The sequence below is a fragment of the Rhineura floridana genome, chromosome 2 (assembly GCF_030035675.1).
Source record: "Rhineura floridana isolate rRhiFlo1 chromosome 2, rRhiFlo1.hap2, whole genome shotgun sequence".
NCBI classification, from domain to species: Eukaryota; Metazoa; Chordata; class Lepidosauria; order Squamata; family Rhineuridae; genus Rhineura; species Rhineura floridana.
The window spans coordinates 171,626,903-171,640,514 of record NC_084481.1 but is presented as its reverse complement, the minus strand read 5'-3'; the positions used below and the strand labels follow the sequence as shown (position 1 = coordinate 171,640,514).

Genomic DNA, 13,612 nt, shown 5'->3' with positions numbered 1-13,612 from the left:
TCCTGCCCCCTCTGTGGCCGTGTACCAAACCTAAAATACAGCCTATATTATACTAACGCTGATACCACAGTGCATTCTGCCCCCTCTGTGGCAGTGCACTTAGCCATCTGCCAGTGTATTCTACCCCCTCCGTGGTCATACGCTGTGCCAGTTCGGGTCTTTACATCCTGCCCCCTCCGTGGCAGTGTACTGCACCCAAGTTAATATAAGATGGCAGAACAGCCAGGCATGTCACAATCAGCCAATATGATGCCAGATCAGCCAGGCATGTCACAAACAGCCCAGCCACAACACTCCAAGGTGACTAAGACAAAACATATTTCCAGCCATAACAAACCAAAGCGGCCACGCTATGCCTCTGTGCCAACCACCACCTCTACCACAGCAACTCAGGCACACATAAACGATATACTTCATTCCCCTGCTGCTTTCTCTGACGAGGAGGTTTTTTGCTGGCTTTTCCACTCAGCTTTCACCTAACCAGCCTCCCTCCGTTTTACCGCCCCAAACATCTGCTCCAATACCGGCTCAGGCACAAACATCTGCCACAACCGGGCTGCAGCTGTCCCCTGATTTCTTCTCCCAACTTCAAGCCATGCTGGCATTTATCACCCAAATGCAGTCACTACCACAAGTTCCGGCCATACCTCAACTCAACATGGACCAACGTGCGTGTCATGAAGCTCATCCTTCCTGCTCACCAAATCCCTTCGATATAGCCAGAGGCAGATGTATTGACGAAGCCTCGTATGCGGAGGAGTCAACCTCCACTGACCACGTTGAAGGAGATGACTGGAGCGATGATTCAGATCATGAGGAGGATACATCGTATCGCTTGTTTAATGCCTCAGACTATCAGCCCCTGGAACGCAGGGTAGTTAATACCCTTGGTCTACAGACTGCGCCTTCAACTTCTTCCGCACCAGCCATCAAAGGGGCCAAGGTTCTCAAATCTCCTGCACTTATTGAACACTACATCCCGGTGCCGGACCCAATTGCCAAATTGGTATCTGAAGAATGGGCTCAACCATTTCAATCTCGCCACTTCCAGAACCTGGCTGACAGGCTTTACGCCCTAGCTCCAGACTTTGCCACCAAGTTACACGTCCCTGGCATAGACGAACCAATCGCTCGCCTTGTTTCACGATCCCTTTTGCCCAGGAAAGGGGAATCCCAACTAAAGGACACTACTGAGCGTCGAATAGACTTCACCCTCCGCAAAAACCACGAGGCCGCTGCCCTATCCACGCGTGCCTCCGCTTCAGCCTCCATTTTCTACAGAGCAGCTATGATGTGGCTGGATGGTCTTCTAGAGGACACTAACCCTGATCCTGTTGCCCTCAGAAGGTCACTGGTACAGTTGCGTAAGACAGCAGCTTTTGTGCCCGATGCCACCTTGGATGCCACTCATTTGGGGGCACGAGCCATGACGGCTCAGATAGTCGCTTGAGGGACCCTCTGGCTTCGCCACTGGCAGGCTGATTCAGCGGCCAGAATGAATCTGGCCAGGTCTCCTTACTCCGGATCGTTACTCTTCGGCGAGGAAGCTCTAAAGGCAGTGCTGGTTGATCCCAAAGACACCCACAAACCGGTTCTGGCCATTGTCCAGAACATCAACCATAGGCCTTCCAGGCGCTTTCCTTCCTTCCGTACTAACCAGCCCTTTCGAGGAACACGGCCAGGAGGACAAGGCCACAATGTCAGATTCTATGACCCCAATTCATACAGGGGCTCCTGGAACCGACGCTTCCAGGGCAGAGACCTACGGCTGGCTTGTCAACGTCGACAAAAGCCATCTCTAACCAACCCAACGCCTACTACATCTAGGGGCAATGTTGGATACCCTGCAGGCAATGGTATTCCTGGCTCCAGATCGCATCACTGCCATCACAAGCATCGCAAGGTCCCTGATGTAACAAACATCAGCAGACGTCATGCTTCTAGCCAGGGCGCTCGGAATGTTCATTTCTACAATCCATATTGTGCCATGGGCTCGAGCCCACACTCGGCATCTGCAATGGACTTTACTGCCCTTTCAACAGGACATTGCCAGCTCCAACCATTGCAAAGTTCGCTTGATCCCCGCACTGCGCCTATCATTCCGCTGGTGGACGAGGTCCCAACACCTCTCCAAGGGCACGCCGTTCAGAGAACCACACAGATCTGTTGTAACCACAGATGCCAGCCTCATAGACTGGGGAGCCCACTGCAACTCCCAGTACGTTCAGGGGGTTTGGTCCACCACGGAGCAGACTCAAAGCATCAACTGGCTGGAGCTAAAAGCTGTTCATTTAGCTCTAATTCATTTTCAGTCTCTGTTCCCTTTGGACCATGTCCTCATTCGAACGGACAACACGCGTGTAAAATCACATTTGAACAGACAGGGGGGCACCAGGGCTCGTCCTCTGCAGGACTTACCCTCCCTCACCTTCGTCTGTGCAGAACAACATCTACAATCCCTGAAAGCAGAACATCTCAGACGGATTTGGAATGTGACAGCAGACTGGCTCAGCAGACAACAGGTGTTTCCGGGGGAATGGAAACTTCACTCAGCCATTTTCCATCGTCTTCAGAGTCGGTTCGGCGAATGCTCAATCGACCTGTTTGCCTCCAGTCGCAATTGCCAGCTTCCCAGGTAGCTTGCCCGATACCTGGATTCAACAGCGGAAGCAATGGATGCTCTGACAATACCGTAGCCAGACGGTCTCTTGTACGCCTTTCCTCCCATACCATTGTTAGCCAAAACCTTGAGGAAGGCGTGAGCCGAGAGGGCACAGCTGGTTCTGATAGCACCATTTTGGCCACGCCGACCGTGGTTCTCAGATCTTCTGGCAATGTCGATGATGGATCCTTGGACACTTCCAATCAGGCCAGACCTCCTATCCCAGGGTCCAGTACTGCACCAGGACCCTACTTGGCTCAATCTAACAGCGTGGCGTTTGAACGGGGACATTTGAGGTCAGCTGGACTGTCTGACGCTGTGATTGATATTATTTTGGCCTCGAGAAGACCATCCACTACTCGTATTTATCAACATACCTGGGTGGCTTTCTCCAAGTGGTGTCAGTTCCACCACCATGATCTATCCCAGGCCACTGTGCATCAGGTGCTGCAATTTCTCCATAGCGGCTTTATGATGGGACTTCGACCCAACACTCTACGTCGACATGCGTCCACTCTGTCGTCCATTCTCTCAGTGTCCTCCCCTGGAGCTCCTATTTCCTCACATCCGTTCATCAAACGTTTTTTGAGGGGAGTCGCCCCTCGCTCTCCGGCTGTTGTCCATCGGTTTCCCTCATGGAGTTTGCCGAAAGTTCTGCAGGCTTTGCAACGCCCTTCGTTTGAACCCATCAGGACTGTGCCCCTACGTATGCTGTCCTTCAAGGTCTTGTTTCTGATCGCAATCACATCTGCCAGACGCGTTTCAGAGTTGGGCGCATTGTCTTCTGCTCGACACCTCTGCGTCTTCCATAAGGTCTCTGTTGTGCTGAAGACTGATCCTTCCTTTCGTCCCAAGGTCGATTCAGGTTTTCATTGCAACCAGGACATTGGTTTTGCCTTCCTTTTGCCCGAATCCTACCCATCCTCTCGAGAAGTCTTGGCATTCGTTAGATGTCTGGAGGGCTCTCAAGACCTACCTGTCCAGGACCCAAGAGATTCGACGAACGGAGTCTCTGTTTGTATCCTTTCATCCAAGGTTTATGGGGCATAAAGTATCCAATCCTACCTTATCCCGTTGGTAGAGGGCATGTATTACTTTAGCATATGAGTCTCTGAAGCTGTTAGTTCCAGCTAGTATAACGGCTCATTCTACCAGGTCAGCTGCCACTTCGGCTGCTTTTGCCTCTAATGGTCCTGTTGCCGATATTTGTGGGGCTGCAGTCTGGTCTACCCCACACTCGTTTATAAGGCATTATAAAACTGATCGCTATGCCACTGCTGACGCATCTTTTGGCAGACGAGTGTTGCAACAGGTTCTTAATGAGGATTAGCATCCGGTCCCACCCTGTATGGGCTGCTTTGGTACATCCCGCTGTGATGGCCGGACTCATAGGGAAAATGGACCATTGGTCTCACCTGAAGGGTGATTTTCCTCTGAGTCCGGACATCACGACCCTCCCAGTTGGGGGATGACTATATATTTTCTAATGTGTTCTATATTACTGTTACGCTATTATATTTAAATTTAAAAGTGAAGTCAAGACTTCTAGTTCTGTTATACCGCTATGTTGGAGTCATGTTACTATGCATGGTACTATTGTGTTATTTTCCTGCTGCCGGGCCTGTTGGCCTTGTTCTTGTATTTTTAGATATCTCTCCTTAGACTCGCTGCGAATGAACTGGAGAGTGGGAGGGGCCTGACGCCCCTAGTCTTGACTTCAAAGACATTCTTGCCTTCGCACGATAGGTGGAGCTAATACCCGCTGTGATGTCCGGACTCAGAGGAAAATCACCCTTCAGGTGAGACCAATGGTCCAATCTCTTCATGTTTTGCTACTTCAGTACTATCTATTACATTTTCATCCTACCCTTCCTTTAAGGCACACAAGGCTGTGTACAAGGTTCTTTCACATTGTCCTCAGAACAACCCTTTTGAGGTAGTGCAGTCCTATACATACTGGCCCAAGATCAACAGTAAGTTTTATGGCTGAGTGGGGATCTGAGTCTAGTACACATTCTGTTGCATAGGTTTTGGAATAAAAATGTTTTGTTTTTTTTAAATTTTGAACCATTCAATGATCTGGGGAGGCATACAGTCAGGTTTTTCTGGGATTTGTTTTTCAGGCAGACACTAAACAAGAAGGAGTTTCAGATAATTGTTTGGCTAAAAGTGATCCTTCTGGTAGGTATATACAGATTCTTTATACTGACTGGTGTCTAGATATGTCTCTTGAACAATGACTTCAAGGATTTGTGCCTGCAATGAATTAATGCCCTTTGGGTTGCAGAATTAGGACCAAACTATCACTTGGCCACTGAAAGCTGACCATGTGAACCATATTGCAAGCTCCAGTATATTCCTCAACCATTTCATAATTCATCATCTTTCCAGGTCCAACCCTGTAGGAAACTGCCTTTCACAAACCCAAGGCTTTTTCTGTCTTACTTTTTCCTTCCCAAAGTAGTTCTGTCCGAGCTATTTTACTCTTTCAGAGGTAGATCCATAGGATTTTGTGCAGAATTTTGGGCTTTCATTTCAGCTTTTCCGGCAAATCCCACAGCCATTGTTTCTTTTAAAGATGTACTTGGAAGGGTAATCAGAGCTGCTTCCATAGAGCTGAAAGATAAAGCAATGTCTGCATCTAACGTTAACAAAAATGTGATGAGAGGCTGGAGTATAAACAGTTGTAGTGGAGATAATATTGAATACTGAATACTTGAATTCTAAAGGAACATATGACAGACTAATATAGTTCTGATTCCATTGTAGATGGGAACAAAGGCAATATTAATTGCTTGGAATGTGCTATGAGGGAGACTGAAAAGGTGTGGATTGCTAAATATTTGGGCTAATATCACAATTTGAGCAAATACTTTAAAGCAACAACTAACCAAATAACCAACTCCCATTTACAGAAAATTCTATAAAATGTCTAGATTTTTCTTTACTTTTACAATACTTCTGTGACATAGTTGATAATGATAATTAAATGTTGTCCTTAACAGGTAACTTAACAGGAATGGTTGGTACCGCTCTCTATGTGAGTCCAGAGGTTCAAGGAAATACTAAATCTACTTACAATCAGGTAAAAGTCCTTTTGGGAATTGTGTTCAAATCGGGGAAATTCCCCACATGTACTTATGCTTGGGGGAATCCACAAGGAGTGGGGGCTGGATCCAGGTCTCTGAGTTGGATCCAGAGAGCTTTGTGCACAAGCGAAAGGCACTTCTGCCTGTGCGTAGGGTGCCTGTTTGTTGCCAGTTTCCCCCACTGAAGTTCCTATGCTTTGCAAAAAGCTACTCCTGAATGTCAGGGAGCTCTCCATTATGACATTGATACAGTGCAAGGGACCTCAGCAAGGAAAAGGGATTGGCAATGTAGACACAGACACACTCCTGCACTTGTGGACATGCCTCCTTCATGCTCATGGGCATCTACAAAGTGTTACTTAGATGCGTCTGCAAGTGCTAGGATTACACTTGCAGTCATGAGAATTTATACAGCTTCAATATACTCCAACAAAGACATTTGTTTTTAGTTGGTTTGCAGTAAGGTAAAGCAAACAGATTAAGAGAGAGCGCTGTGGGGTTTTAGATTTCAGGAGCCTAGGGTCTGAGCTATATCAGTATGGTTGTAAAGTTAGGGAAATGGGCAGCAATACGTCCTTTCTGTCCCTTGCAACTACACTTACTTTATACCTTCAATCTTTTTCTAATAGAAAGTGGACCTCTTCAGTTTGGGAATAATATTCTTTGAGATGTCTTACCATCCGTTGATTACTGCATCGGAAAGGATCTTTGTTCTCACTCAGTTAAGGCTTGTATGTATGACTGTTTCATGATAATGTGTCTATCAGACATTACTTGGTAATTGAGATGAAATGTTCTCATAACGTGATAGAAGACAAAATTTGTTGCTTACGGCATACACAGATTTCTCCATGGATCCATCATTGAACCCATTGTAAAACCTTACCTCAAGAACCAAAAACAAACAGCTTTTTGTATATTGACTTTTTCATAGTTCATGAATAGACTTTGACACGTATGGAATACAGTGAATAATGAGCCTGTGTCTGCACTGTACCATGGGGATCTATGTGGGCTGCGTGATGGCATATATGGCCACTGACTTTCACTACCACTGGCACAATTGCTGGTGTGACTGCTTTGCTGATGATGAAAATTGGAAGGAATGTGGAATCCTCCACTGTTAAAACCCTAGAAATATATACCTATGGATTTGACTGAAGTACTTGCCATCTTAGAATAATTGTTCAGAATAATTGTGAATTTGTCCATGTTTGATTCTCATCTCCTTTATTCCTCAGCCTTCTACTGAATTTCCAAAAGACTTCGATGAAGTGAAAAATGCAAAGCAGGTATTCATAAACTTTTTAAAATAATTGCTGTGTTCTATGCTTAAAATTTAATCATAATTTTACCCTCTTTGTTTCATACATGCCCAAGCAATTACTATATGACACTTGAAACAAAGGAAAAGAAAATTTAGAAAGGGAAAGTAATAAATTACTGACACTGAAGTATGTTTTTCAAGAAATATTTGAATGCTCTGAATCCTACAGAGCTCATTAGTATGGCTCTGAAAGATTAATTTATCTTGTATTTTGGATCTTATGCCACTTATGGTGTATTGATGTTACAATTATTTACAGCTTTTAGTTTTTTATTAAAGAGAAGAATGATTTAAAAAAACCTTCCATTTAGGGATTTAAATTGTGGTTGTTGTGTGCCTTTAAGTCGATCACGACTTATGGCGACCCTATGAATCAGTGACCTCCAATAGCATCTGTCATGAACCACCCTGTTCAGATCTTGTAAGTTTAGATCTGTGACTTCCTTTATGGAATCAATCCATCTCTTGTTTGGCCTTCCTCTTTTTCTACTCCCTTCTGTTTTTCACAGCATTATTGTCTTTTCTAATGAATCATGTCTTCTCATTATGTGTCCAAAGTATGATAACTTCAGTTTCATCATTTTAGCTTGTAGTGATAGTTCTGGTTTAATTTGTTCTAACACACAATTATTTGTCTTTTTTGCAGTCCATGGTATGTGCAAAGCTCTAAATTAGGAAACCTTTTAATTAGGACTGTTTATTTTGGCTTGCTTTTTAGAAATTGGTTATTGCTTGGCTGTTAAACCATGATCCTTCAAAACGACCAACTGCTATGGAGCTGTTAAAAAGTGAACTTCTTCCTCCACCTCAGATGGAGGAGTCTGAACTTCATGAAGTGCTGCATCATACTTTAGCAAATGTGGATGGGAAAGCTTACCGGACAATGATGGGCCAGATATTCTCACAGCGCATCTCTCCAGCAATAGATTACACCTATGACAGTGATATCCTCAAGGTTCGTTTTAGATGTAATATGTGGTCTCCTGCAGAAAACAAAAAAAAACCCGCAGCTGCTGTTGGAATCTGAACTCTTATAATTTACTCAGTGATTAGGCTGAGCTATGCTGCACTCTAATTTATGTGAATGGCTTTAGATGTCACAGTGATGCAGACCTGAATGCTTTTGTTTGATATCATACACAAGGATATGTGCATTCACCTATGAAGACACTAGATTATGATAATGTGGGTGGATAAATGTTTTGATCCTGATTCTGTCCCAGAATGCCTCACACCAATGACAATTGCACACTGAGAATCCTAAAATCTATGAGCAGAACTCATCTTGTGTAATGGGATTTTCCCAGCTTCTCCTTCCCACTGCAGCCTCCTGTAAAGATGCTCCAGAAGATTGGAGGGCCCTCCAGAACAATACTGGATGTGCCACAGAGGGCAGTAGCAGCAGGGGCAAATTGGTGAAAAATCTCTTGCATATAACTTGCATGAACACACTAGGTCATCAGTGCATCCAAGTTTATATAAATGAAGCAGTTTGAACACTTCCCAATGTGTTGTATGAAACTAAGTAATAATGTTATTGCTTCTGATATCGGCATTACAGATGTCAATATCTATTTTTTCTATTATACCAAAGCACAGAGCATGCAGTTCTAACTACATGTGCATCCTTTTACCAACCTACATGGAAAATGAGGCACAAAATGTTCACATAACGTAAAGAAATGTTACTAAGGCATGTGTGAATGAAAATGTCTCATACTTCTAATTTTAGTACCTTAGTACACGATTGGAAGTGTGAAAAGCAGTGTTGAGAGGAGATACTATTTTCAGCAATTATGACTATTCTAACACCTGCACCGTGATTTCCCTTTATGTCCTGAGACTGACCTGTCTGTCTCTTGCCCTTTCTCCCAGTAGGAGCCCAGGGCGGCAAAACATCTAGCATCTCTTAATGCAGTGCTTTCCTTTCAACCCTGGAGCTCACAAAAGACAAAGAGATCCTGAGGCATGTTTCTGAGCCTAAACATCATATTGCCAGGAATGCTGTAATGGTTAAGCTGTAAATAATTGGTATAAAGGCTCCAACATAGTACAAACTTGCCAATATTAATTGAAAAGATCTGTTAATTAAAACTAATTTTAGACCCCATATTTGATGAGTATAACATCCATATTGCTTGATTATGGTGTGCTAGTATGGTTGTTCTGGTACTAGGTGGTATATGCTCTGAATGTTTTGTATGTTCAGAAGAAGAAAATGTGTATTCCTTATATTTAATTATCAATGTTGATTTTAGGGTAGCTTTTCGGTGCGGTCAGCCAAGATTCAGCAACATGTATGTGAAACAATCAGCCGAATCTTCAAAAGACACGGTATGTATGTTTATACAATTTGTTGTTGAATTTGTTTTAAACATAAATTGGGATTGTGAACTATCTTCTGTCTCAAAAAAGTGTGGCTGATGAATTACATGAACATTGATCAGGTCAAAGATTTTGCCTGTTAATGTTTACTTCTATCATACAAATTGTTTGAATAATTGAATACACTGATGAATAATAGAATATCAAATTGTTCACCTTTCCAGAGGCAGTCCAATAACTGTTGTGGGCCATTGTGGGTGTTTTCATTCCTCTACAACAACAGGCTATGATTTGGCAGGCTTATAATCGCCAAGCACACATGAGTTGCTTGCCAGTTTGACGTACTGGTAAAGACAGTTTCCTCTCTTAGAGATACTTGCACTATTCTTGCAAGGGGAGTGGAGGGAGTGTGCTCCATCATATGTAACTTGCTTGTCTATTTTGGTAAATTATCTTACACGATGTCAAGTAGTATTAATTGGCATAATATACTAGGATGGTCTTCTCTGCTGAAATGAACAGAATCTGTCCAGGATCCCATAATGCTCCCATTGAATGCTGTGCAAAGAGAATGTAAAAGTTGACCAAATATGAAATACATAAACAATCTGAGGAATAATCAAGCTTGTAGCATATTAGGGAGGCCTCATTCTCCTCTGCAACTATTACAGGGATAAGCACAATATCTCATATGTAGTCTTGACAACCCAACCATGAGCGTAATTTGGAAAAAAATGTTATGTACAATGAGTTGGCTTTCTGAAATCGTCTTTTAGTTCTCCATTTGTACTGCAGGATTGAGAATGTTTCAACCATTTTTGCACAGGAGCTATCAAGTTGCATACCCCCTTGCTAATGCCTAGGAACAGAAAACTGTATGAACACAATGAAGCTTCATATTTAATGGATCACAGTGGAATGCTGGTGATGCTTCCTTATGATCTCAGGGTGAGTACTAGTGTGGTCTCCAAAGATCTCTGCCCAGCCTTTTTTCCTTTGTTGATGCTAAGGGCTGGTTCAAACATTTAAGGTGGCATGTGGGATGGCCTTCCACATGACTATGCCATCTCTGAATTCTTATGAGTCATTACTTCTTTGCTAGCACTCTCCTCTCCCCCTTAAAACATTCTCTTGTGTGGAAACTTGACACAGAAGGGGAGAATTTTAGCATTTATAAAAGGTAGAAGATTAACTCAGGGTTGACTTGGCATAGTCAACAACACATTCTCAGCATAGGAAATTGGGGTCATTAGTGTTTTTATCACTATGGGGGGGGAACATTTGAAATGATTGTGTAGTCTGATTGAAAGAAAGAAATGCTTTAAAGCGTTTTAATGGCTGTGATCTTTACATTTCAAAAAGGAGTTCTGGCCGGTCGGTTACTTTTTACCTCCTTGTGTAAATTTTATTATTCATTTGTTTGTTTATTTCGTATATTTGTATGCCACTTTTCTTCACCAGGTGACCTCAAAGCTGCTTCTATAGCAAGAACAAAATAATATGATAAAAACAATTCAGAAATAATAAAACTACAATAGTATCAATAAATAATACCACAAAATATCATAAATCAAAATATCAAATTTTGAAATATCGAATCAATCTAGTCTGTAAAATCTAGATATAGATATAGATATATATAGATATAGATATATAGATATATATATGGAGCAGAGCTTGGAAGTAACTAGTTACAAGTAACAAATTACTTGTAATTCATTACTTTTTTGAGTAACGACTGGGTAATTCCTTTACATTTTGATTGTAATAAAACTAGGAGTAATTTTACTACTTTTGAGGAGTAATTGTAACATTTTCAGAATTACTTTTGGGCATTACTTTGGGGGGGAGCAGGGGAAGTCTGCTGCTCTGATTTGTGGATGAAAGTCATGTGCCTCAAACTGGGCTTCTGTGCAGTGTTGCTCTTTCCTCATACTCTGTGGGTGGGTAGGAGGCGACGAGGGAGGAAGAGGAGAGTGAGATGGGTGGAGTAGGGAAAGCAGTTATTTAAAAAAACAGATAGTGGTGGTGAAGAATGTAGTGGAGGGAAAAAGGATCCGGAGTTCAAGAACATGGATAAAGGAGGAGAAGGAGGCAGCAGCAGAATGGAGATAAAGAACTGTGGAGATAAAAGATGACAACGTGTGTGGGGGAGGGGGAGAGGAAGAGAGAAGACTGTTTGCACTTGGCACACAAAGTGGCCTCCACGACCCTCTCTGGCTACTGTGTGGCATTTGCAGTATTTTAACTTCTTTGCATCTCAGGGGAAAATGTTTGCTTGAGTGAGTGTCCCTTAGTTGGTGGCAGGGCAGGGTCTGCGAGGTGGTTAAGTGAGAGAGATTATGTTGGCTGGATGAGTGGGGGCATTGCACTTGGTTTGACGTACAAAGATCTGAGTAGTGGCCTCAGCCTCCCTCCCCACCACCCTTACCAGCGGAGAGACCACCATTGCTATCTTATGGATAAAAAGAATTATTGTACTACCTTTGTATGTGTGTGTTTATTTTTAATGTTGTTTTAGGCCACTTAGATGTGCAGCAGCCAAGGCCAGCACCTTGTAGGCGGGTTTTTTTTAATTAACTGAAATGTAATTGTAGTGATTACTTTGGAGGAAAAGTAAAGTAATCAGTCACTTTCAGAGCAGTTGTAATTGTAATGGTAATTACTACTTTTTTTGGCTCTGTAACTGTAATTTATTACTTTTTAAAAGTAATATTCCAAGCTCTGATATGGAGAGAGAGAACAAATTTACAATAGAGTCCCATCATTGCATAACAGTCCATATCCTTCAAAGAAGGCTGTAACAGATTCCTTGGTAGCAGTGTCTTCCCCCAGTGTCTAGATAGGCTTGCTTCCATCTCCACGTCCTGTTCCTTTGCAACCAGAACAGCGCAGGGAAATACAGCTGGTGTGTGGCTAGTGTAGGTGCAGGGAGGGTTAAGCTCACACACATTCCACTTCTTCTCTCAAAACTGACCTGCTGGTGTGTTTGCATGATGCTGACTTCCCTGCCACTCTGCTCCTCTCTCTTGATCAGCAGCAGAGACTCAAAACAAAATGGGCATTTATAATATGAAACTAGCAACAATTTCAAAGTTTATTATGTGCACACTATATTTAATAAATTCAGTTTCTTTAACTATAAAATAAAATGATTGTTTGAAGAATTTGCTGCCCATTTGCTACCGGACCAAGTTCAAGCTTCTAGTTTTGGTGTACAAAGCCCTATCCAGCTTGGGACCAGGATACCTGAAAGACTGTCTTACCCCTTATATACCCAGTCGATCACTGCGCTCTGCAGATGAGGGCCTCCAGCAGATACCATCTTATCAGGAGGTCCATTCTGCACAACCTAGGAAACAGATGGCGGCACCTACCCTGTGGAACTCCCTACCCTTAAATATTAGATAGGTGCCATCTCTGTTATCTTTTCTGTGCCTATTGAAGACCTTCCTCTTTTAACAAACCTTTTAAGTTGAGACCTTATCCCAGTCTGCTTCTGTGTTGGAATTGCTTTTTAATATGTTTTTAACCCTTTTTTTTAAAGATGTCTTTAAAGCTTTTTTAAAAAAAAGTTTTTAAAGTTGTCTTGTTTTAATGTATTTTAAAGTCTGTCTTTATGATGTTTTAAAGTGTTTTTAGTGTTTTTGTTTGCTGCCCTGGGCTCCTGCTGGGAGGAAGGGCGGGATATAAATCAAATAATAATAATAAAATAAATAAGAATTTCTGCAATTAGTTAAATTAGAATGATGGACTGTTTCTGAAATATCTGTAGGCAAAACTTCTTGAAATGGTAGAGGCACTGGATATATTGGTGTAAAACTATGAATACTTTTGGAATTATAATGAATTTTTGACAACTATGGAAATCTGTTCTGAAGTACTATAATTATAACCTAATTGTATAGTGGAACACCTAATTTTCCTCTTACTTTATGAAGTAGTATGTTCACTGCAAAATAATTTCAACTTTTTTGTTTTATTTGATTATTTTTAATGTATACCCTGCTTTTTAATCTTTTTTTTTCCTTCCCAGATTCCTTTTGCAAGATTTGTAGCTAGAAATAACATAACAAACTTGAAAAGGTAAGGGAGTGGCCCAGGTATTATCCTTCAAATAAGTCACCTGCATGTCTATATTTTGGACCTTTTTAAAAAGAAACCTGATCTATAAGGGAGGGACCATAGCTCATGCTTTACACGCTGTAG

At 42.3% G+C, this 13,612-nt stretch overlaps 1 protein-coding gene across 1 annotated transcript in view; it reads left to right on the top strand.

The window, feature by feature from the left end:
- Positions 1-13,612, top strand: part of EIF2AK4 (eukaryotic translation initiation factor 2 alpha kinase 4) — a 79,182-nt gene that overhangs the window by 44,844 nt on the left and 20,726 nt on the right. The window contains exons 17-24 of the mRNA XM_061611457.1: positions 4,786-4,843; positions 5,668-5,747; positions 6,381-6,482; positions 6,993-7,043; positions 7,797-8,033; positions 9,337-9,412; positions 10,230-10,351; positions 13,440-13,489. Coding sequence (XP_061467441.1) covers positions 4,786-4,843; positions 5,668-5,747; positions 6,381-6,482; positions 6,993-7,043; positions 7,797-8,033; positions 9,337-9,412; positions 10,230-10,351; positions 13,440-13,489 — 776 coding nt within the window. The remainder of the gene's footprint in view (positions 1-4,785; positions 4,844-5,667; positions 5,748-6,380; positions 6,483-6,992; positions 7,044-7,796; positions 8,034-9,336; positions 9,413-10,229; positions 10,352-13,439; positions 13,490-13,612) is intronic.